Source organism: Strongylocentrotus purpuratus, unplaced genomic scaffold, assembly GCF_000002235.5.
Source record: "Strongylocentrotus purpuratus isolate Spur 01 unplaced genomic scaffold, Spur_5.0 spur5_scaffold_19, whole genome shotgun sequence".
In the NCBI taxonomy this organism is placed as follows: domain Eukaryota; kingdom Metazoa; phylum Echinodermata; class Echinoidea; order Camarodonta; family Strongylocentrotidae; genus Strongylocentrotus; species Strongylocentrotus purpuratus.
Window position 1 is genome coordinate 3,449,372 of NW_022145604.1, and position 23,641 is coordinate 3,473,012.

The 23,641-nt window shown below is 38.5% G+C and overlaps 2 protein-coding genes and 1 long non-coding RNA gene across 4 annotated transcripts in view; 1 reads left to right on the forward strand and 2 right to left on the reverse strand.

The window, feature by feature from the left end:
• LOC115918089 (probable C-mannosyltransferase DPY19L1) overlaps nt 1-17,012 on the reverse strand; it is a 36,241-nt gene extending 19,229 nt beyond the window's left edge. The window contains exons 1-2 of the mRNA XM_030990765.1: nt 16,823-17,012; nt 15,026-15,050 (exon numbers count right to left, since the gene is read on the reverse strand). Coding sequence (XP_030846625.1) covers nt 15,026-15,050; nt 16,823-16,967 — 170 coding nt within the window. The 5' untranslated portion in view covers nt 16,968-17,012. The remainder of the gene's footprint in view (nt 1-15,025; nt 15,051-16,822) is intronic.
• LOC100891466 (formin-like protein 13) lies at nt 573-13,561 on the reverse strand. 2 transcript variants are annotated; one of them, XM_030990045.1, is made up of 6 exons: nt 12,924-13,560; nt 7,681-7,797; nt 7,215-7,328; nt 5,368-5,527; nt 4,567-4,777; nt 573-3,256 (listed from the first exon to the last, which is right to left on the reverse strand). In XM_030990045.1, the coding sequence occupies exons 2-6, from the start codon at nt 7,694-7,696 to the stop codon at nt 2,618-2,620; spliced, it is 1,140 nt and encodes a 379-aa protein (XP_030845905.1). In that variant the 5' UTR covers nt 7,697-7,797; nt 12,924-13,560; the 3' UTR covers nt 573-2,617. The 2 variants fall into 2 exon arrangements, with proteins under 2 accessions (XP_030845905.1, XP_030845906.1); XM_030990046.1 differs by lacking the exon at nt 7,681-7,797 and having other exon boundaries at nt 12,924-13,561.
• LOC115925963 lies at nt 3,150-9,611 on the forward strand. Its single transcript, XR_004064896.1, has 2 exons — nt 3,150-3,259; nt 8,014-9,611. It is a non-coding gene; the product is annotated as an uncharacterized LOC115925963 (long non-coding RNA).
• Nucleotides 17,013-23,641: the final 6,629 nt, after the last annotated feature.

Genomic DNA, 23,641 nt, shown 5'->3' on the forward strand with positions numbered 1-23,641 from the left:
TCCCCCCTCCCACAGCAGGGAGATTTTTCAAATTTAGGGATCAGAATTACGTAATCCGGTGCATACAGTAATAAACCCGACCCCACCCCGCTATCTACGTTTTTGTCTTTCCAGATAATCAAATGTACTACAGGGGGAGAGTTGGAAGGGGGGTATCCCCCTACCCCCCCCCCCCCCCCCCCCCCCCCCCGCCCTGGTTCCGCCGCCCCTGTATACTCCACTAGAAAAACAAAACAAACATAATTCACACAATCAAACAAGCTCATGAGAAACGGACAAAAAAAAATGACAAGATTTTGGCCACAAACTTTCTCAAACATGGTTCAACCAAAAGGTGTTGGTAAATTGTACAGGGAAACCCGGTTATAACGAGCTCACTTATAACGAGGTACCAGTTATAACGAGGCTAATCTTTTGACCCCGATTCACTTATTCATTTAAATGTTAATTGTGAATTTGGCCGTTTATAACGAGGTAAATTTGATAGTCCTGACTACCTCGTTATAATGGGGTTTCCCTGTATTTATGTTACTAAGGATATCTTTTAAATCATAAGATGTGAAACATTTGTGTATATCTTTAAATTTAATGCAGTAACAACACAGGGTTTGTGATGTGCATAGTGCAGCTCTACAAATATTCAATATTTCCACCTTTTCTGCAAATTATTTTGAATATTTTCTTTCCAGTATGTATGGAAAATGCCCTTAAGATAATCTTACTAAAAAGTTACAGATACAATAACAACATCGAAATGTTTGTACGGCTCAGCTTTTCCTATAATACAATAGGAACAAGGAGATTCCTGGTGTGTAGGAGACCCCTGTACATTTAAAACTTCTATATGAATGTTATGTTAAAACAAATGACCTAAATTTCAGATAAAACAGAATTTTAGAAGGTGTTAAATTGTCGGAATGGCCGTTCTTTATTCTGTACTAATGACTGAAATTTCAGAATTATATCCTGCGTTCATGAAATACCTTATGCATATTTTCTAATGCCTCATCACACTTTCTTAATTCAAAATGGACTGTGAATAATAAATTATACATGTACTTTAGTCTAAGGAAACTCTAATGACATATTATTTGATCAGGTTTTCCAACCCTCAAAAGATAGCGCTAATTTTAAAGTACATTGTACTGTATAGCCTTTTACTTTGATATTTGCAAATTTTGATAAACTTTTCACATAAACATATACATCATCCTTCTTTGAAAAAAAACACCAGCACTGTCCACATCGTGAATGGCAGTGCATCTGGGCTTCTGAATCCTCAAACATCAACCAGAATTAACAGGATTTCCATATTTACAAACATGAGAAACATTCTAACAACTTGATATAAATGCCATTTCAACTTAACACACAAAGAAGTTTTATAACATTGCAACTTTTTACAATAGATTGTAAGAGAGAATAAAAAATCTCATTAACAGAGAAGCATCTGAAACAAACAAGAGCCCTAGGGGGGCACAACGTTCACCCGAGGTCGATCAATTCACATCTGGCGCATGTTCTCTCTGGCACCCACAGGAGATATGAAAATGTTCGTTTCTCCTGGAGGCCACCCCCCCCCCCCCCAAGTTACCCCCACTTGGCCCCTCAGGGGCCACCCACATAAATGTCATGAACAATGTGTATTCTTCATAAATTGAGGCATCTGTAAGCATAATACCAGGTATGGCTTACTTCTGGATCTAGAGTAGATGTTTGGCATTTACATAATTTATTACTCTTGGGGACCTTCAACTGGGCCCCTGGGGCTGAATTGTAATTTATAAGCAACTATGGATCCCCTACACTTTAGAATGATTTCAACCACATTTGGATGAAATATAATCATTTATTTAAAAGAAGTAGAAAAAATGCTCATTTCACCTGGTAGTTCCCCCCAACATGTTATCCCCACAGGACCCCCTCAGGGGCTATCCAAAGAAATGTCATGAACAACTTTCATTCTGTATCAATAGAGGTATCTTTACACCATAGTTCTGGATCTTAAGAAGAAGATGTTTACAATTAACATATTTTTTACATTTGGCGTCATCCCCCAGGGCCCCCTAGGGGCCATGCCCACCATTTTAGCAACTTTGGTTCCTATACCCCTGAGGATGATTCCTGTCAAGTTTGATTGGAATCCTATCATTGGTTCTGGATAAGAAGATTAAAATGTACAAAGTTTACGCACAATGGACGACACATGACGCACCCATAAGGGCCCTGTGGGGGTAACATTTTTTAGGGGGCCCTACTACAATTTTGTTTCTTTTTATCTATTATTATTGGTATTATAATTATCATTTACATAATATATTCTGATGTAAACTTCAGAGAAATATTTGAAACAAAACCAAGTATACATGCAAGTTTCATTTTATGAGACACTGTCATAAAATAAAGTGAAGACCACCACATGAAATTTCAAAAAAGACCATTAATAAGTAATTATACTTCGGTCTCAGGATACCCTAAACATGTTATTTGGCAAATTTTTCCCACCCTAAGAAAGTAAAGATATTGTAAAAGTATAGACTTTTACCTGATAATTGCAATTTTGATAACCTTTTCATGGTAAACACATACATCATCATCCTGTGAAAAACAATACTTTTTACATGCTTTTCTGTAACAGCATAGTGTTCACATTGTAATGGCAGTGCTCCCAGAGTTCTGAATAGTCCAAAAGCAACCAGGAATAGGAAAAAGAGAGATAAACTGACATTCTTACACTGACATTTGGCATCCGCAAGTAATGTGATTCAGGGACAATTTGAGACAAGGTATCAAGTGGGCTGCTAGATGGAGACAGGGGCTGCTCCTGGTGAGAAGTATCAAGCGGGCTGCTAGATGGAGACGGGGGCTGCTCCTGGTGAGAAGTATCAAGCGGGCTGCTAGATGGAGACGGGGGCTGCTCCTGGTGAGAAGTATCAAGCGGGCTGCTAGATGGAGACGGGGGCTGCTCCTGGTGAGAAGTATCAAGCGGGCTGCTAGATGGAGACGGGGGCTGCTCCTGGTGAGAAGTATCAAGTGGGCTGCTTGATGGAGACGGGGGCTGCTCCTGGTGAGAAGTATCGAGTGGGCTGCTAGATGGAGACAGGGGCTGCTCCTGGTGAGAAGTATCAAGTGGGCTGCTAGATGGAGACAGGGGCTGCTCGTGGTGAGAAGTATCAAGCGGGCTGCTAGATGGAGACGGGGGCTGCTCCTGGTGAGAAGTATCAAGTGGGCTGCTAGATGGAGACGGGGGCTGCTCCTGGTGAGAAATAAATAAATAAATAAATAAATGAATAATAACAATAATAATAATTATAATAAAAATAAATAATCACATGAAACCAATTTTCACTCAAACCAGAATTTTATTGACTGTACCCAAGTTATAATGCATTTACAAAAATGTTTGTTAGGAAGTGGAAGTTAATTCACCCTGTCAGGTTGAAAAAAATTCATCTAAAATAGGGCAAATACTTTTTTTTTTGCACAAATCACATGAAATTTATTAGGAAGTACAGGTGCAACTCTCACTAATCTATAAGAGTTTATCATTTCTCTCTCACTATTTTTTATGTTTTATCTCAGTTCTTTAATTTACCTTTTTAAAAATCTGTGTTTTTCTCTTAAATTTGTTCTGCAGCTGTGCAGCAAGTTATTAGTTACTTTCATTATGCAGTACATCTTGTACAACTAGATGGATACTCAACTGCTGCGTGCAATCAGAAGTATGTTACATGCCTTATTGAAGAAATTGTCAAATAATGACCTCTCCTATACTACTATAGGTCAAATGGTTTATCTGTTATTCCAAGAACCAGGGGCTAGTTTCATGCATTCAATCTCTGTTGCCTTTGATCTGTGACCTCATGACCCCCATTCTTATCAGATTATTGCCCTTTGTATGTGCATACATAATCTCACTTCTAAGTTGATATGTTAAACCATTCTCGAGTTATCGCAAGAACAAGCGATTTTCATTTACACAATGACCACATGACCTTTGACTTTTGACCTAATGACCCCAAAACCTACTTCCCTTAAATGTGCCTTCCATTTATATACATGATCTCCGATTAAAGTTGATATATCAAATTGTACTTGAGTAATCGTGTGAATGTGCCATTTTCATGTAAACAATGACCTCCGTGGCCTTCGACCTAATGACCCCAAATCTGATCAGATCAGTCTGCCTCCCAGTGCCATACATAATCTATGTTTAAAATTTCTATGTCATACCATTTTCAAGTTATCGCAACAAGTTATTTTCATGTATAAAGACCTCTGTGATCTTTGACCCTTGACCTCATGACCACAATTTAATTAGATCATTGTCCCATATGACCCAACATTAAAATCAATACATCTAACAGTTCTTAAGTTATCACAACGAAAACAGGACGGACTTTGGACGTACAGATGTATGGACGAAACACCCAAAAACATAATGCCTCCGGCATCACCTTCTGTGAGCGTAGGCATAACAATTATGTTTACATTGCCATGAAGAGTATTCCTTTAAAAACAACCCAAAACAAAACAAAATAAAAAAAGTCCCCTTTAACTACTCACCATATGTTTCCATGGCAGCTTTGCATCTGGTAAACCATAATCATAAAGTAGCTCACTGCCAACTCTTATGGTCTCTGAGGCAAAAAGGCACAAGTACGGTACATCTTCCACAGAAATAACCTTCATGTTACAGTTGCGCTCATGTGGCTCCCCATGATTTACAAGTCTTCCATAAGAAGGCCCCTTTTCTGTTTCCTCTGTGGCATCATAACTGAAAAAGGAGGACATATCATTAGTCTCCACGGATCTATAAAATTCAAAGTGAAAATAGAAGTGAGGTTTCCAGTGAGGGGAAAACAAATTTGTAAGATGTTTGTACATGGGTCATTCTAATCCCAACAAAAAAAGTAAGTCCCCCCCCCCCCCCTAATCAAAATAGCATAATTTTTTAACGAAGAAGGTTCAAGCAGAATAACTTGGCAGGATTGTTACTACAGTTATGGGCAATTCCATTCTGCCCTAGAAAATGCCTACTTTTGTTATTGCATAAAATGTAACTATTTGTATTGATTTTTAAGTGTCTGTTCATCTGATTTTTCTAATTTTTCATAAAGGTGAATTTTCTAAGGGAGGACTTATCCTTCAAAAGCACATTTTTCATGCAGTCAGAATAAACCTGGCAAAAAAAATAAACACTTCTGTGTCCCATTTGGTAACAAGGCTTTATGCTAGTAATACTGGAGAAAGTTAAGCATCCTTCGTCTTCACTCTTTCTTTTCTATAGTCAACACTTGCCTAAGGCATAGGGCAAGAAAATATCATTCTTGTTTGTATGGAAGTTAATTTCCAAGAGTGACTCACCAGCTGGTTTTTCCCTTGAATGAGAAAAAATACCGAAAAACACTTGGATGGCCTTCATCCTCCTCCAGAGCTTCAGCCACACTTTCAGGTAGTAGTTTTCCTGGATACTGCAAGAGGAAATCTCCATTGTCAAATTCCTCTGGAGTCACTACTCCTCTTCCTGGAATAAGAGAGCACATTAAGCACATGTATAGTTGAGCCTCACAGAAAATATTTTGTACACTAAGCATGGGCACTTTCATGTTGATCATGGCCAGTTCCACATAAAAAAACAAATTTTAGAGAATTTTAAAGGTATGAAATTGTAATAAATTTGACATGTTTGGAATGATGTTGAGTTACTGAATCTAGCAGTCAGATTGAAATTCATGTTTTATTATGCCTCCGCACGGAAGGTGCCGGAGGCTTTATGTTTTCGGGTTGTTCGTCCGTCCATCCTACAGAGGGTCAGAATGAAATCAAACTGTGCCAAAAGTCTTAAATGGTGAATGTGAGATTCCAATATTTTTGCATATGGGCTTTTAGCTATTAGCTGGTACTACTTGCAACTTTTTGTGTTATAAACATAAATGTTCAGCAATGTTTTGTGTAATTTAGCTCATTTCTATAGGGATAAAATGCATTGACAATGGGGAAAAAAGAAACTACACTTGAGTGCACAGGAGCTGTCTGCACTGACGTAAAGCACAAAAATAGTTTTGGCGCAGTTTGTTTTCATTCTGGCCCACTGTGCGTCCGTCCGTCATTCCGTAAGTCTGTCCGGATTTTTCGTTTACGTGATAACTCAAGAATTCCTGAATGGATTTGATCATACTTGGCCCAAAGGTACCCCATGACGTGCCAACGATCTGATTAGATTTTGGGTCAGATCCACCCAGGGTCAAAGGTCAATCAACTTTATCAAAAAATACTACTTTTACCTCGTTTACGTGATGACTCAAGAAATCCTGAATGAATTTTGATCATACTTGGTCCAAAGGTACCACTTGTCGTACCAGCGAGCAAGTTGGAATTTTGGCCATATTCACCCAGGGTCAAAGGTCAAAGGTCAATGAACTCTATCTGAAAATCCTACTTTCACCATCTAGGAATTACCAATTAAGTTGAAATTTGGTAAGGAGGTAGCAAAAAAGTAGAGAAACATTTTGGTGTAACATTGAATGTAAAAAGTTAAAGGCCAAGGCCAAGGAATTGGCATATCTGTCATTACCTCCAGCTTGGAAATTTGAAAGTCTACAGTATTACTTTATGGAATTTCAGTGTCATATACAACTTTTAAGTTTAGCCTCCTCCACCAAATATTAATGAATATGGGTGCTATGCTAAAGTATGTATATCCACCCTACCTACATGTAGGCTTTCAAAATGCACTGAAATGCCAAAAAAGAACATAACTCAAAGACAAATCAATCAAATGCAAGTTTAAACAAAAGGGATTTAACATTGGGCTTAAAGCTTTCAAATCTAGAACTAAATGTGTGGATCCAATTATGAATTATACAAGAATGCGTACAGGAAAATTATTAAATCAACTATCGAAGCAATAATTGAGGAATGCGAAAAGGCGGAGCCCCACATACCAGTCTACTGCATGCAGTCAAATGTTTCCAGTTTCTAAAGGGAGCTGTTTGGGAAGGTGTGTTTATGCATGAGAGGAGCTGTCGAAAAAGACAGGTCCATGCAATGAAAAGGTGAATTTTCGGGTAAAATTGGCAGCGTGTGTCCCATGACCATTGAGAACATACATGGTACATGTATTGAATCATTGTAGTTGTGTTAACCATTAAACAAGCACTGTACAATAAAAACAAAAACAAACAAATAACAAAGATATTAGAACCCCTTACCTTTCAGAGGAATTTCCTTGACAACAAAACCTTGTTTGTCTTCCTGTTTTCTGATATATATCTCTGCTTCTTTGTCAGGCTTTATACGCTTCCTTCTTTGACCAACCATTGTACCTAGACAGTCCAAAAAAGAAATATGCAAAAAAGAAAATGTCAGTTCAACTACAAAAACACTCTGATGTGCAATCTTACACGGAGTAATATTAGCTTGCGCATTGACATAGCATGGCAAATGTTTAATTTTCAGGGTGTCAATTGAATTTAAAAAGGTGCACTATTTTATTTTCTTATATTGCAAATGAGTCTTGAACCCTGAATTTTTAAGTACAGAATCTCTTTAATAAGCAGCTCCTCTTCAAGCTGGCTAACATGAACATTTTGTTGCCTACAGCAACTGCAACTGCACTGCAATTATTATGCATCTTTAAAAATGTTAAAGCAGAAAATTTTATCAGATTGTACATACTTTTCTGGGTCTGCATTGTCTGACTCTGTAGTGGCCTACTGCTGGATACCAGTGGCTGCCTACTGCTGGACACTGATGGCTGCTGGCTGGCCAATGTATGACTGCCTGTTCCAACACCTACAGCATATTAAGAAAATTATGATCTTTATTTTGTTTGTAACCCCAACTAGGGTCATTTTCAGACATTGGCTATTTGGATAGGTCTTGTTGTCCTGAGACTTATTTAAAGTCTGGGACTTGGTATTATAGATCTGTTTAATCTGACCTCTTCTGCCAACCCAAATTGTTGTTTAGTTATGATATCTAAAAATGTATTTGTTTTGGTATTTTTAGGGATTGGTTTTTTATGCTGTCCCACGAAGTCCTGAACCCCATGTACTGCCTGTTTCAGTACGCCAACAAGAATACATGTAACTACTGTCTGCAGATCAACCTGGCCTCGTCCGTCAACCCAGACCATCTCCAGTAGGAAGATTCATCGCCATGGTGAGAAGTCATACAATATGTCTGCAGATGGAACATAACACTGATTTTGTTTGGGGTCCTGGTTGCCCTCCACGATCTTACCCTCTCTGGGGTGATCTTGGATGGGTCTTTGCAAACTAACTACTTGGTCCAGAATGAAATCAATATTATTGCAGTCATAAAAAGAATAGACTATTTCGAGCTGGACATGGAGATGACATTCGTTGCAGACTTTGAGATCCTAGGAAAGATCGAGACGGTAGATCTCAAGGAAGGCGGCAAAGATATTGACGTCACCGAGGCTATTTTATGACGAAAGGCTGCTGTGAAGAAACAAGTGGTGTGGCCAACATTCCACACCAGCCTCGGGACACCCTCTGGAAGAGCATCAACGAGACGAGACACCAGCAGCAGCGCCTCCACCACCATCATTCACTCGAGCGGCGGCGGAGGCAGTGGTCAGGTCTACCGCGCCACCACTCCCTATTCACGCTAAAACAGACTCTGTCTTTCAAGGTGGAGAAGGAAGATGATTATGATGAGTGTAGCAAATAGGACTATGTGGACAAACTTGAACATCCTGGAGGATATCCTAGATTTTGAAGTGGAAATAAAAAGATGTTTGCTGCTCGACCAGATTCATGTTAAAGCAGAAATTCTTCACGATTGAGGAGGACAAATTCAGGTAGAGAAAGATGATGATTATGACGTGTATAGCAAATAAGACTGTGGACAAACATGAACATCCTGGAGGATATCTTTAAATCTAGAGTGGAAAGAAAAGATGACATCTCACATCTACCACTCAACAGAATCAAGATCATATATTTATATTTATGGTGAACTGTCTTGCATGTACCCGTTTGTTTGTTTGTTTTCCTGTCCGCTGCCAGTCTACACAGCGGCTGTAGAGTCGCTCAAGTCGCGAAAAAGCTGAAAAGTGGGTGGAAGGGGCGTACATGGCAGGGGTACCTTTCCTGCATGCCTAGGAAATTGCTGACAAACGCAGACAAAAAACTCATCAATGTCTGAAGACGGTCATCATTTCCGTATAAAGATACTAGGAAGCCAGAAAAATGTGGGGGACATGTCGTCGTCCCCCCCCCCCCCCCTCCCTTGTCAGATTTGTGTCCATGCTATTTCAAAATTACATGTATTTTATTCATAGATGATGCAAATTCAAAAATGCTAGACCTGATTTGAATAATGAAAAGTAAACAAAAATATATGGTAAAATCTCATTACTTTGAAGTGGTTTAATGAAGAGAAGAATGGAACTCAGAGTGAGATTAGAGTAGATTTTTAGTGAATATTTGTTCACTCATTTCATTTCACTCATTTTGGAGTAACCTCAGGGATCACTCGTGAACCCTGAGGTCAATCTAAAATGAGTGAAAAGATGTGTACGTTCGCACCAAATATAAGAGGAAGAAGAAAGGGGAAAAGACAGAAAAGAACAGAAAAAAGGAAAACGAAAGAAAGAAAAAAAAAGAAAGAAGAAAAAAGAAAGAAAGGTAGAGGGAAATAATGAACTAAAAATAGGATGAAAACATTACAAGATAGGAATATCTAAAAAAAAAAAAAAAAAAAAAAAGAAAGACTGGAGAAAAAAAAAGAAACGGGAATATAAAAAAAAAAAAAAAAATTGGGATGAAAAAGGAAACTAAAAAAAAAGGATAAGAACTGCAAAAAGAAAAGAAAGAAAAAAAAAATTATACCCTGAGGGAAAAACCCCTGAATTTACCAATATGCCCCTACACTTGGATCATGATTTATGAATAAAAAGTTACCCCCCATAGCCCCATAACACATCTTACAAAGTATTCATAAGTATAGAATTCAGAACCATTAAAATAAAAAATAAAATAAACACCATCATAGAAACAAACTACATAATCAAATCGATAAACAGAAGACCAATGTTTGATTTGTTCAAGATCATGATGATTAGAAGTTAGAATAACTCCAACAGGTTTATGATTATTGATATGATTATTAACTAGCGCTTGCCTGTACATACATGTAGACATGTTAAAATAATCTGGTACTAAAATCTGAAAAATGAAATGAGAAAACGGGAAAAAGACGAAATCTAATAATTAAAAGTCTTCTAATTCTACTAACAGGTAATAAACTAAAATAATGCGTCAATGGGCATGCAAAACAAAACAAACTTGCAATAACAATTAAAACATCAAAAGCGAAAAGAGGGAATATGACTTAGCTTTAATCTGCTCGAGCTTCGAATCAAAATTGACTGCCTGATCTTTGGACAATGTAAGCCTCTTGACAAACCTTTGTGGCTGAAACAAGACTAAACACGATTAATCTCATTTTTCAGCTGTGATGGCCTTGTCAAACGGCAAAGACAAGGTCGTAACATTTTTAACATATTATAACATGCATCTCTATGGCGGAAACTATTACCGCCATAGAGATGCACGTTATAACGAAATCTGAAGAAAAAATCTCGCGATAAACGAAAACGAGTGATGGAAAATGCTATGAAAATCTGCAAAATCGCCGTGGTTATGGAATAACATTCAAGCAAGACACGAGATCGATGAGTTTAACTATTATAGTAGCCCAAAATATATTTATTGCACCATACAGTTGATTCCAAGTGCCAAAATATGGCATTTTATGGTTGGAAATCGACTTGATTCCGTAAGTGATATACATGTATCCCTATCACCCGAGCTCTTTCGGCCCGTACTGCCCAGTGTATCGTTCGCATCTATCGCTAGAAGCAGCCGACCACCAAAAATACAAATTATGATGTCGAGGCAATGATAGTGATAGATTTATCGATCTAGCACAGGCTGGGCCTCCTATTCAGTTAGTGTGCAGCACAGAACAATCACATTGCCGCCATGCGTTATTTTTTTCGTTTGGCTTGGAATTGATTGCTTGAGGGGTATGAGCGAATTCACTTTGACCCAGTTGACAATGCGTTGTCATTGGAAATGACCAGATGCTAGCGTAAAGAACAGAGGCACTTTCGCGTGTGTGGCCGTATGTATGTGTAAGATACAAAGTATTTTACACATAGTATACTAGTATAGGTATGGACGGTCTATGGACTCAAGGTATGACATGTTAAAAAAAAACGTCCAAATGTTAATGTAAATGTCTCTATCTAGAGTTCTCTTGGACTAGTAGTAACTTAACAATAACAGTTTAAGTATGGGTGAGAAAACAAGCATCGATTTGACGATTTGACATAATCATACAAGTCAATTTTCATCAAACTCAAACATGTCAAACTCAAGGCAGAGCAAAGCTTCTCATTTTCTCTACAACTCTGCTCAGTACTACGGCATTATCGTGAAATTAGGCTCTGAGGGACAGTTCGAACCGGACAACTTCCAACCAGCTAACAAGTCAAATCGCGACCGATATGAATCTGCACTCCGTCGCGTGTCTGCTTCCACAAACTAACAAAGATTACTTCTCTTTTTGGGAATATTGGTTTTTTTTTCGTCAGAACGAAAATTCTTAAAATGTTTCATTCCCAAACTCCTCTGACGAAATAAACCTAAATAAATATGAGATTGGATTTATTTCGTCAGCGGAGATATAGGAATATTTTCCATATTCCTATAAACTCCTATGACGAAATAGATCTAAATCTAAATAAATATGAGATTGGATTTATTTCGTCAGAATACTACAGCAAGAACCGCCCAAACAAAATAAACTGCATAATTATCAAGTAATTATGAAAAATAAATTTTCAACTCTCTTTACTTACTCGTGAAATAAGGCTCCGCCCTGTACAAACCTATGGAAGACGCTACATAGGTTTGTACAGGGCGGAGCCTAATATCACGAGTAATTAAAGAGAGATGAACTTCGCCAACTCTCTTTACTTACTCGTGAAAAAAGGCTCCGCCCTGTACAAACCTATGGAACATGCTACATAGGTTTGTACAGGGCGGAGCCATATTTCACGAGTAAGTAAAGAGAGTTGGCGAAGTTCATCTCTCTTTAATTACTCGTGATATTAGGCTCCGCCCTGTACAACTCTATGGAAGGCGCTATACATAGGTTTGTACAGGGCAGAGCCTTATTTCACGAGTAAGTAAAGAGAGTGGAATTATTCAACTGTCTTAATAGTATACAGTTTTTGATTTTACTGATGATGTGTGGAAGCAATTTATGTGTTTTTGTCATCTTGCTATTGCGATTATAAAATTTGAAACGCTCTGCTCTAGACTCTAGATTCTAGCTATGTTTCCGTGATTCTTGTCCGACACTGTGATTATTGTTTCTAGAAAGTCTATGGGAAAACGCGTGGTGGAAAGAAAACCCAAGAAATCACCGCTTTTAAATAGAGTTTCGCATCGTAAACAAAGGAAATCCATTCAAGATTAGTAGACCGAGAAATCCATCGAAATTGCCGTAAGTTTGGTGCTGTGAAAATAGGAGTCCTCCAGGCCAGGCCCAGCTAGGACCTAAACCACGATATACTATAGCCAGTACTACTACTAGTTTGTCCAGCTTAACAGAAATCTGGGCATACATAAAAAAAAAGGAATAGTTTTCTCAACACATGACTACCAGACTACGTTGTTGTCTCAGAGTCAGAATAATGTGGCACAGAGCCTCAGAGCCGGGGTTTCAACCATGTTGAACACAGTCCCACATATGGAAGTTTCTGTGAGTGTGAGTTGAAAGTTGGGGGGGGAAATAAGGGGAAAAAAGTAAACTATCGTACTTCCTGTCATAACTTATAAACTAAGGTCAGAACTAGAAAAGAGGCAATACAATTTTACCTTTTAAGAAGCACTCTTCTCGTCTTGCAGGATGTTTTGCAGCGAATAGGGGTCCGCTCCTCTGATCTCGTTGTGATAGAAGACATCACATCATCAGTAGCCTCTGGTACATCGACATGACAGCGCAGCACATGCACATTGCATGTACGTGCATTTAGTATGCACTGATATATGGGGGTGATGACGTCACGATTTTTTGACAAAATTTTGTTCCAAAAGGGGTGTATATTTAACATGGAGCCAAAACTTTTTTTAAATTCTGTGTCAGTTTCTCACAAATACGAAAAAAAGACCCCCACATGTAATATAATGAAAATATAGAGCCTAGTTTTTTAGTAATTAAGAAAAAACATGAAGTCTCCACAATGTAGTTTTGTAACTACGCCAAATATAGGGAGACAAAATGTCCCTTTGATTATCTGCAATTTATTGACCCCCTCAATATAATGGACCAGGCTATGAAACAAGCGGGGAAAAACGGATGCAACCGATATGTGTTGAACTGAGCTGATCTGTTTGGAAAGTACGTAAAATACATGCTGAAACGTTAGGGAGACACAAAATTGTCTCCCTATTCATTTTGTCTCCGTAATATACCTGCTCAAACCCCCTATTGTCTCCCAAAGGTACCATCCACGCTAATATATATATATATATATATATATATATACATGTATAGCTATGTGTGCGCACTAAATTAAGCCTTATTAAACTTGAGATTTATTTGTCAGCCATATACTGTCCCAAACTAATCTTGAATGAATTCTTTTTACATCAAATAATAAGGATCTACATGTAGGAGTTTCGTTGTATAAAACAAATGATGCATGTTTTCATTCGTTCATTATACGATATATCCGCCCTCGTTGATGCTGTGTGTATCTATCGATCGCACTCAGCCTAACGGCTTCGTGCAATAGATACATGTACACACAGCCTCAACTCGAGTGCGGATAGATCGTATAATGAACTCATGTGCATGCATCATTTCTATAATATCTACATGTATGGACCTGATAGATATAACGCACTTGTCGCAGTAGTCCCATATACATCTTTCTGTGTACAGTGCTTGTAACTTTACCAAGACTGGGCCAAATTTCTTATCATTTTGATGATTCCAGAACCTTGCAGTACACACCAATACTTATATGCTACATTAGATGATTAACCTTTTCTGATCGATTCCACAACGTTTCTTTCACAATGCAATCGCATGACCATAGCTGGTCTTTATCTTTAAGTATTCTGAGCTGCATTCATACTGAAACTACCCTCTTGTACGAAAAGTAACACTGTGTCTACTGTAATATTGGCTCTAGCACTAATTAAGATTACAAAGTAATTACATTTTTCATCATTGCGTGAAGCAGTTTGATGTTTGTTGACATTAGAGAGAAACAGCTTGGATCACTGCTTGTGAAAATTGTTTAATTAGTCAACTACATTGCCAACAAAGGTGCTGGCAACATTAGAACGCCCTGTCAGAATCCAAAGCAATTTAAATAAGATTACAAAATATTTCAACCAATCTTGGATTGTATAGAGGTGTTGAACATATGAAGAGTTTAATTCCAAATGGAGCTAAATCCACTTTTGATGAAAATTGAGTTATTGATATCAGAAAATAGTTCACTTACGTAGCCGTCTTTCAACAAGAGTATTTACCTAAATTTTGGGAGCAATTATGATATAAATGCACCTTCTAATATCACTTTTCCATAGACGCCTGTATAAAATCTCGTAAACAAATTCTTTTTTCTCCAAAGTTACAAAAATGGATTTACATGAACATGTAGCTCTTTTCGGAATTAAACTCTTCATATAGACTACTGTACATGTATACTGTATGTCTATAACACAGAAATCCTATCTTCCTTTCTAAATTATTCCTGAAGTTAACAACTAGTCTATTAGACTTTTCATCCGTCAATTTTTTTTTCAAGACCAATTTCTGGAAATACCAAAACAGCAAGAGAATTTGGAAATCAATATATCGAAATTTAGTACACACAAATCAAGATGGACAGATGAACAGGCAAACAAACTGATCTCAATTATGTCTCTACCGGTATATAAAACATGAATTCTTAGTTTCTTACCCATGTAACACACCAAACGTCAGAGCTATGGGATAAAGAGGAAGAGAAGATAAAAAAATGAATTAACATATAACAGGGATCGACCAAATCATATCACAAAACCAAATTCTTTCAATAAGTGACTGAGTGTATAGGCCTAGGGCTAGATGCAGATTGATTCCTAGTTCACATTTCTTCTTCTTCTGTTGAAGTACAGGCATGGGCGTCAATCCTTAGGCCATGTAAAATTGATTACATGTTGATCGTCCGGATTTTTTGAAAAAGAGGAGGAGGGTGTACCATGTTATTTGATATTTGATATTTCAAAATGGCCGCTCAAAATGGCCGCTCGGTACATTTTCCCTGACAGTCGAGGCTATTTTTTTTCAAGATGGCCGCCAACAATTTTTTTTTTTTTTAAATCAGAAATAGAGCCATTCTAGCAGTGTTTTTCATGTTTTTTTTCTTTCAAAAAAAAAAAAAAAATCAAAAAAAATTTCAAAAAAAAAAAAAAAAAAAAAAAAAATAACAAATAACAAAAAATAGGAGGCGGCCCCCAAAAAGGAAGCGGGCGGGGACGATCAACATGAAATCAATTTTACATGGCCTTACGTAATAGTGTTCAGGGGGGATGATCTATTCATTCATCCCCCCTGAACAATAGGTATTACTAGGCTCCCTATTGACCGCGTGAGGGCGATATTGCAAAATCACCCTCTTTCTGCATTGGACTCTTTGTCACCAGCGAACGTGCTTTTGTGCAGTGTGTGCCAATACGAGGGGCGGATGAATTTTACTTTCTTTATTTGTGATTCACCTCTCATGAATATTTATAAGCACTTACCTTATTTGGAAAACTTTACGAAGCTTCTGACATCAAAACCACTGTCAACCCGATCTGTCTTTGCCTTCAAAATCACCTTTCAGCTCAGTAGTAAGAGCAATTTTGACCATGTATGAGCGATTATTTGTGCTGTTCTTACGAAATGAACTATGAGACCGGTAGGGACCACCTTAAAGTGTGGTATTATCGGAAAGTTTATGTAATTTGTGATTGAATGTTGACAACTCCAGAGGCCCACAACCTTTCAGCGATAGAACATACCAGTGCTAATGATACCCTTCCCGCCCCGGCCGGGTTCAATTTTGAGAGATTTCGCCTACGGAAGTGGGCAGTTAGTGGCAGTGCAATTTTTGGCAAAAAAAAAAATCTCTTTATTAATTAAATTTGTGATTTAGGGTAAGTTCTCAGTGAATTTGCTTTGCATATATGATGTATAAGATAAATCAGTATACATCTATCGCCATTATGGGAATTTTAATTGGAATTTTATTTTTTCATAATTATGACTAGTATTACGTAAGGATTGACGCCCATGAATACAGGCCACCATGCTGTTGGTGTATCTTCGTACACTTGAACATGATTGAGTCTTTATAAACAAATATTACATCAAATATCAATTTAATTCTTACAAACCGTGTCTGGTCTGGATAAGATTTACGTTTAACAAAAAAAAGGCAGTTCTTATTAAAATCTTAATCTTAGTCTTATCTGATATTGATAAAAAGTGATAGACTCTAGCTCTAGACTATATCTGTCTGGCATAGATCTAGAACTAGTAGCATTGCCAATGCCTTGCCTAGTTTGACTTTGTGACTGAGCGGGGCTGGCTGGAGTGAACAGCTCCAACTCAAAACTCCACGATGACGATGAGCTTTAACACGGGCTGGGCCGGGCCAATATAGCGTCGGCAAAGCGCACATCCACATCATCACAGTTTCGGCTTTCGCTGCTTTTTAATTTCGGCTACCTACCTAGTGAAATCACGGCCAAATTCCACGTTGAAAACATCCACTTTATACCCGAAGATTCCCTGTTGCCTCCATTTTCCTTCCGAGATCTAAACTTTTTATTTGTAGGCGTTTTCTTGCCATCTAATCGTCCATTTTTAGTTCCCATGGTCGTCGTCTGCTCGGCACTTCTTTTATTCACAGGAGCGGCCGCGCCATGGTAATGTGTTCGTAAATAGGATCGGGTAGGATATCGATTAATACCGGTACCTATGTCCATGATCGTGGCGCGGCGAAGTGAGAGAAAATGGGTTGGGGGGGGGGGGGGGGGGGGGGGGGGGGGGGGGGGGGGGGGGGGGGCATCGACTTCTGAGTAAAAAATGAAACAATATTTTGTTTTCTTTCTAGTAATTAGTAACTAGGTACATTTTTTTTAAACATTCTATTTTCCCAAATAAAGGTTCTCGAAGACTGAGGCACATGTATGATGCAGTGTCCGACTTTAGTGCGAGATTGCAAACAGATACTAAAACATGTTTACTTTATTAGCTGAAAAATTAACTAATTGCTCTAAAAGAAAGCAGAAAATTTTAACGAAATAGGACAAACTACATATTGTTAAATTTTTTTGCAAGTTGTGATCACGACACATATTTATTAGTCCCTCGGAGAGTACTCAAAGAGTTCTGTTCTGTTCTGTTCTGGGCAGAGGTGAAAAATAATTTGTGATTGTTAGTATGGAAGAACATCAGAGAAAAAATATTCTTTGAAAAGTGAATAGCATGGCTCTTCAAATGCCTTCATATTATATGAAAATGTATGTCTCGATGAGGAGGGTGTTTTCTATTAAGCGGACCAATAATAACATACAATCCATTTTGAGACTTGCCCCAAGGGAGAAGATACTTTGAAAAACTTGAAAACCGTGTAAATATTACTTCTTCTTTTGTACACGACAAACGGGAGAGTTGAAAACATCACAATCTACTGACCAAATTGCCAATTATAAGATTCCCAACAGACTGATCTCATATTTCAAACATAATATCCTATTATCGGTCCGAGTGACTTTCGCGATCCCGTATATATTTTAAATATATATATATATATATATAATAATTATGATAGGCCAATTCATACAAGTAAAGTTATTACAAACTTGGGTTGCCATTAAAAAGTTAAACTGGCTGAATATGTAGGCCTTTTTGTATGTCACTGTGATTTAGTGCCGGACAACTCTCTCATTTGTTCCAACAAGCGAAATATTAAATTTCTCTTTTTTTTAAAATGAATTTATACTGAAGAGAATCAATTATTTTTAGACGACCTGTGTATGATATATTACTATGCAATATTTTTAACAGTGTCCCAACAGGTGATTAAGGAGGAGACCAAAATGATATAGGCTTTGGCAGAATGCAGAATAATATATAGTACAGTTAGCCTAACTATAGCTATAGCATCTCTTCTGGGCTCTCCCAGACCATATACACTGACGGATCAAATACTATTAGCCAAGATCTAGACAGACAATGAGGTATTTCAACTTTTCCATCCAGAAGTCTCTTGCGTTCACAAATTCTAGTGATTATAACATTTCAATTTTCCGTATGCATATTTTATTCATCTATTCATTTGCAGCCAACATCAATGGACCGTATGACTTTGTGGTTAAAGCTACCGGCCGCAGGCTATGTTGACGAGAGCCAGCTAGCCGACGAGAGCCAGCTACCCCCCCCCCCCTCCCCCTTGGGAAAAGAAACGTGTAAAAACATGCCTTATTTTATCTTCTTTTTGTTTAGATGCCACCCTGGCTTTTCAAATTTTCGAGAGCCCCCCCCCCAACAAATTTAGTGCTCACTACCCCCCCTCCCACTCCCCCCCCCCCCCACTGAGTGAAATATCGGCGGACGATCCGTGCGAGCAGAAAACCCGCATATTATGTCCGACGGACAAACTAAACTGGTAGGACAAACGACGCGGTCACACCGGCACGATGTTCAAATTTCAGCAGACTAAATTTCAAATAGATTTCAAATTTGCCCCCCCAAATAGTTTTTTTCTACATTGCTCCCCCCCCCCCCCTGCAAAAAGTCCCTATTTTTCTTACTGTTTTACATCAAAAACAACAACAACAATAATATTTATTATAAAATTCCAAAATTAGTTTTTTAAACAAATATATGAATTATTTGTAAATGTGGTGTATCAGGTGTCGAACCCGATACCTTCCAGTTACCAGGCGATTGCCTATCCACTCGACTAAAGTGTCACATTGATAATCTCAATGTATTTTTTTCATACTTATACTAATTGTTGTACATGTGGCAAATTTAAAAAAAAACACTAGATGGGTGTCGAACCTGGTACCTTCCAGTTACCAAGCAATTGCCTATATAATAATAATAATAATAATAATAATAATAATAATAGCCTAATAGTCCACTCCAAATTTTATTAAACCGAAACGGAAATTCTTATACTAATTGTTGTAGATGTAGCAAAAGAAAAAAAAGCACTAGCTGACAATAGGCCACTGCCCTCACATAGCATAATGAATAGAACACGGGTCTTGTCAATTATGCTACGAATTCTATAACAGCACCTGCAAAATGGGGGGCACAGTGCCCACTCTCCCCACCCGGAGTGCCGCTTCTGGCATAATGGGCGAGAATGAGAGGGGGGAAAAACGGCAAATCATGTCATTAAAGGCATAAACATTAATATTTGTGTAAATCACTGGTATCGAAGTTAAGTATTATTATTTTAGTATTCAAAACCACGTTTTAATTTTATTTAGTGGATCAACAGCCCCCGAGCACCGATTATACCAACTATTTAGTCTATGTTGGGATCGTTTCTAGGCTAGTATATGCTTAGATTTGTTTGTGGTGTGCGACCTATAAAGTTCATGCAAGGTTGGCTTGATTTTCACATAAACCAGTTCCGTATTAGCAAGACCCCCCAGGGGCGGCCGAGCGACTTCCAAAGTGGGGGGGGGGGCACCAACAAAAAAGGGCACTTTCTGGAAAAGGGGGCACCTACATTGGGAAATCTCAAAGCGAAAATATACCATTTTTTTAGACATTGGTATATACCCCTACAGTGTGATTACATTATCAGGGATGATTTCATCATTTGTTTCTCTTCATACATCATACAAGATATCGCTTAAGCATCATACTGTACAGTTGGGTGTGATGTCTGAATATGCATTTACGAGCGAGCGAAGCGAGCGAGAAAAATTTTAAAGATCTATGAGGTCGCAGTGCGAAAATTACATCTTATAAAGAGGAAAAAAGCCAATCGTGATGGGGTTATAAGCACATTCTCATAACGGAAGACTGAAAAGACCTTTGATAAGTAACATAATTATATCATCTTTACATGCGAGCGAGCGCAGCGAGCGAAATTTGGGGGAAAATTGCTCTTAGTCGCTTTAAATAAGGGGCACGTTTAATGATTACATGAAATGGGGGCAATTATCGAAAGGGATAAGACACTTATTAGAAAAGAAAAGGAGCACGTGTCAAAGTACAAAAGATAATTATATTAAAGAGATGAAAAAGAAAATGGGAAATAGGCATTTGTATGATTTGTTGACGGAAAGGGGCACCCATCAGATTTTGATAAGGGCATTTATAAGAGGTGAAAAGGGGATAGGTCCCTTATTAGAAAGGAAAAGGGGCATGTATCATTATTAAAAGGGCAATTATCAGAGGTGAAAAGGGACACTGACCAGATATGAAAAGGGGCACTTATGAAAATGTAAAAGGGGCACTTATAATAAAGGAAAATGTGTATTTGTTGAATAAGAAGGGGGCACCGTTCAGATTTTTAAAAGGGGCAGTTATGAGAAGGGGAGGGAGCTCTTTCTTTTTAATGGGGGCACTTATCATAAGGAAAAGGGGCACTTATTAGAAAGGGAAGGGGGTAGTTATGAGAAGGGGAATGAGCTCTCTCTTTTTAATGGGGGCACTTATAAGGAAAAGGGGCACTTATTAGAAAATAAAAGGGGCACATGTTAAAATGAAAGGTGTGCTCATCGGAGTTTAAAAAGCGGTAGTTATTAAAAGGAGAATAGAGGCACTTCTTACCAAAGGAAAAAAGGGGCAGTTGTCAAAGTAAAAGGAGCACCTCTCAGTTTTGAATAGGGCAATTATCAGAGGTGAGGGGGAACCTATCAAAAGTGAAAAGGGGCACTTCTCGTACCTGAAAAAAGGCACTTACTAGAGATTAAAAATGGCACTTATTCAAGATAATTTCAAGATTTATGAGAATGGAAAATGGACACTTATTGCAAAGGAAAATGGGAACATATCGAAGGAAAAGGGGCACGTGTCAAAAATAAAAAGGGCACTCGTCAGAGGTGAAAAGGGGGAAGGGGCACGTTTACTAAGTAATAGGGGCACTTGTCAAAGTAAAAGGGGCACTTTTCCTATGTAAAAGGGGCACTTCTTACAAAATAAAAGGGGCACTTTTCCTACGTAAAAAGGGGCACTTTGGGGTATCTGAAAAAGAGGGGGGGCACTGTGCCCCCCTGCCCCCCGGGAGGGCCGCGTCTGGACCCCCCTAGCTCCCCTTCATCGATATACGGTGGGAAGCAGAATAATAAAAGGGGGAGGGGAAAGAATAAGGGTTGAGTAACTTGTACCGTGTAGAGTAAGACTATAGTTCATTACATATTCTTTTCTTTTGTTCTTCTCATTACAGATTTTTTTCAGAATCAACCAAACTTTTGAAGGTGATGTTGATACGAATATTGGGTTTGTAGCCTATAGCTGAACTAAACAGAACTTTGTTGGATTTGTTTGCAGCATTAATATTATTGGTCCCCCAAGTTCTTTGTCTTTGTCAGAGTCTATTTAGATCCTCTAGTTTCCATTATCACTTTGCTCAAGGTTTAGAGGCCCTGCATATTTTTCTCATACAGTGCTACTCGTGGTGTGTAGCTATGTCAAATTTTAATAGAGCTTCAAAGCTATACAGCATTAGACATTTGCGCCAAATAGCCGACAGACAAACACGAGAAGTTTTGAATTCCACCTTACCATCTGACGTTAGCGATGACGAGATTAATGGTGTTACTGGTACTTCAAGTGACATAGAATTAGGGGCATGTGGTGGTGATGAATTATCTTTGACTGACTCTGAATCTGATGATGCATTCTCAATACCAGACTTGAGTCAACATGGCGAAGCCGCGGCGCCGTCACATTCAGGCTATGATAGTGACGTAACGTCGGATGAAGATGTAGATCTTGGTCAACCAACTATCCGTGAACATCTTAGAGAATGGGCAGTAAATTGCTGTACGCCAGCAAGTCACATTAACTCATTACTAGCTATTTTAAAGCCCCATTTCCCCCAGATACCGAAAGATTCTCGCACTCCTTTGACAACCATGACATCCTATGAAGTGAAAGAAGTTGCTGGTGGAACTTACCATCATTTTGGAATTGCTCCCAACATAGTTTCTTCCCTGGAATTTAATCCCCAACTTTTCGATATGCTTGTAGACTATCGTTTGCTTCTTCAGGTTTTTATTGACGGAATGCCTTGTTCAAGAGCAAAGGGGACCAGTTTTGGCCGATACTGGGTAGGATTCAGGACCAGGATACCAACTGCACATCAGAACCCTTTCTCATTGGTCTCTTTTTAGGGGATAGCAAACCAAATACTTCCAACGATTACCTACACGACTTTCTTGAAGAAATGGTCAAAATATCAAGGGAGGGGGTACAATTCAGGGGCAACAGAATACATGTCACAATTAAAAATGTTATCTGTGATACCCCGGCGAGGGCATTTGTTAAGTGTACCAAAGGACACTCGGGCTACTGGGGTTGTGACAAGTGTAGTCAAAAAGGAGTGTACACAGAGCGGCGTGTCACTTTCCCTTGTGTTGATGCAGTTCTTAGGACTGATCAAACATTTAAGAATCAGGACAACAAGGAACACCATCGTGACACTAGTTGCTTGCTTCAAATTGGTGTGGGTATGGTCTCTCAGTTTCCATTAGACTATATGCATCTGATTTGTCTAGGAGTTGTAAGAAAGTTGATAAACTTGTGGATGCGAGGTCCAATGAACGTCAGACTAGGACCAAGAGTTGTTAATGCAATATCAGATGAGATTATTCATTGCAAATCATTTGTACCTCGGGAGTTTGCAAGAAAGGGAAGGGCTCTTGCAGAAGTAGACCGTTGGAAGGCGACGGAATTCCGTACGTTTCTGTTGTATACTGGGGCAGTCGCTCTAAGGAGAAATTTGCCTGAACCTTATTATTTACATTTCATCCTTCTAGTTGTAGCCATAAGACTGTTGTATAATCCCTCGAAGTGTGTAGAGTACTGTGACTATGCCGAAAATCTTCTTATTCTGTTTGTGACACAGTGTGGGAAACTGTATGGTGAAGAAAGTCTCATCTACAATGTACATTCGTTGGTTCATTTAGCAGATGATGTTAGAAACTTTGGATTTTTAGATAAATTCTCTGCATTTCCATATGAAAACCATTTGAATAGTATCAAGCGAATGATTCGCAAACCACAACAGCCACTACAACAGGTCATACGATGGTTGTCTGAAAAGAACATGGATACCAGTTCAGGACGGAAGCCTGATCATGTTGTCTCCCCATGCACATGGAAGTACAGGCACTCATCAGGACCTCTTCCAAACGATGCACCCCGAGGCACGATGCAGTTCAAGGAACTCCATTGCAATAACTATGTTATGTCAACAAATGAACGTGATAGTTTTGTAATGATCGGAGAGGATGTTTTTCAGGTGACCAATGTTCTTGTCAACAATGAAATCGAACCTTTTATTGTTTGTTAC

Excerpts from the sequence above, each read along its gene's own strand:
- LOC100891466 (XM_030990045.1), bottom strand. Across the intron at positions 4,778-5,367 it reads TTCAAGGGAAAAACCAGCTG|TTATGATGCCACAGAGGAAA; the intron begins GTGAGTCACTCT and ends CTCCTTTTTCAG. Across the intron at positions 3,257-4,566 it reads AGCTGCCATGGAAACATATG|GAGCAGCCCCCGTCTCCATC; the intron begins GTGAGTAGTTAA and ends ATTTCTCACCAG.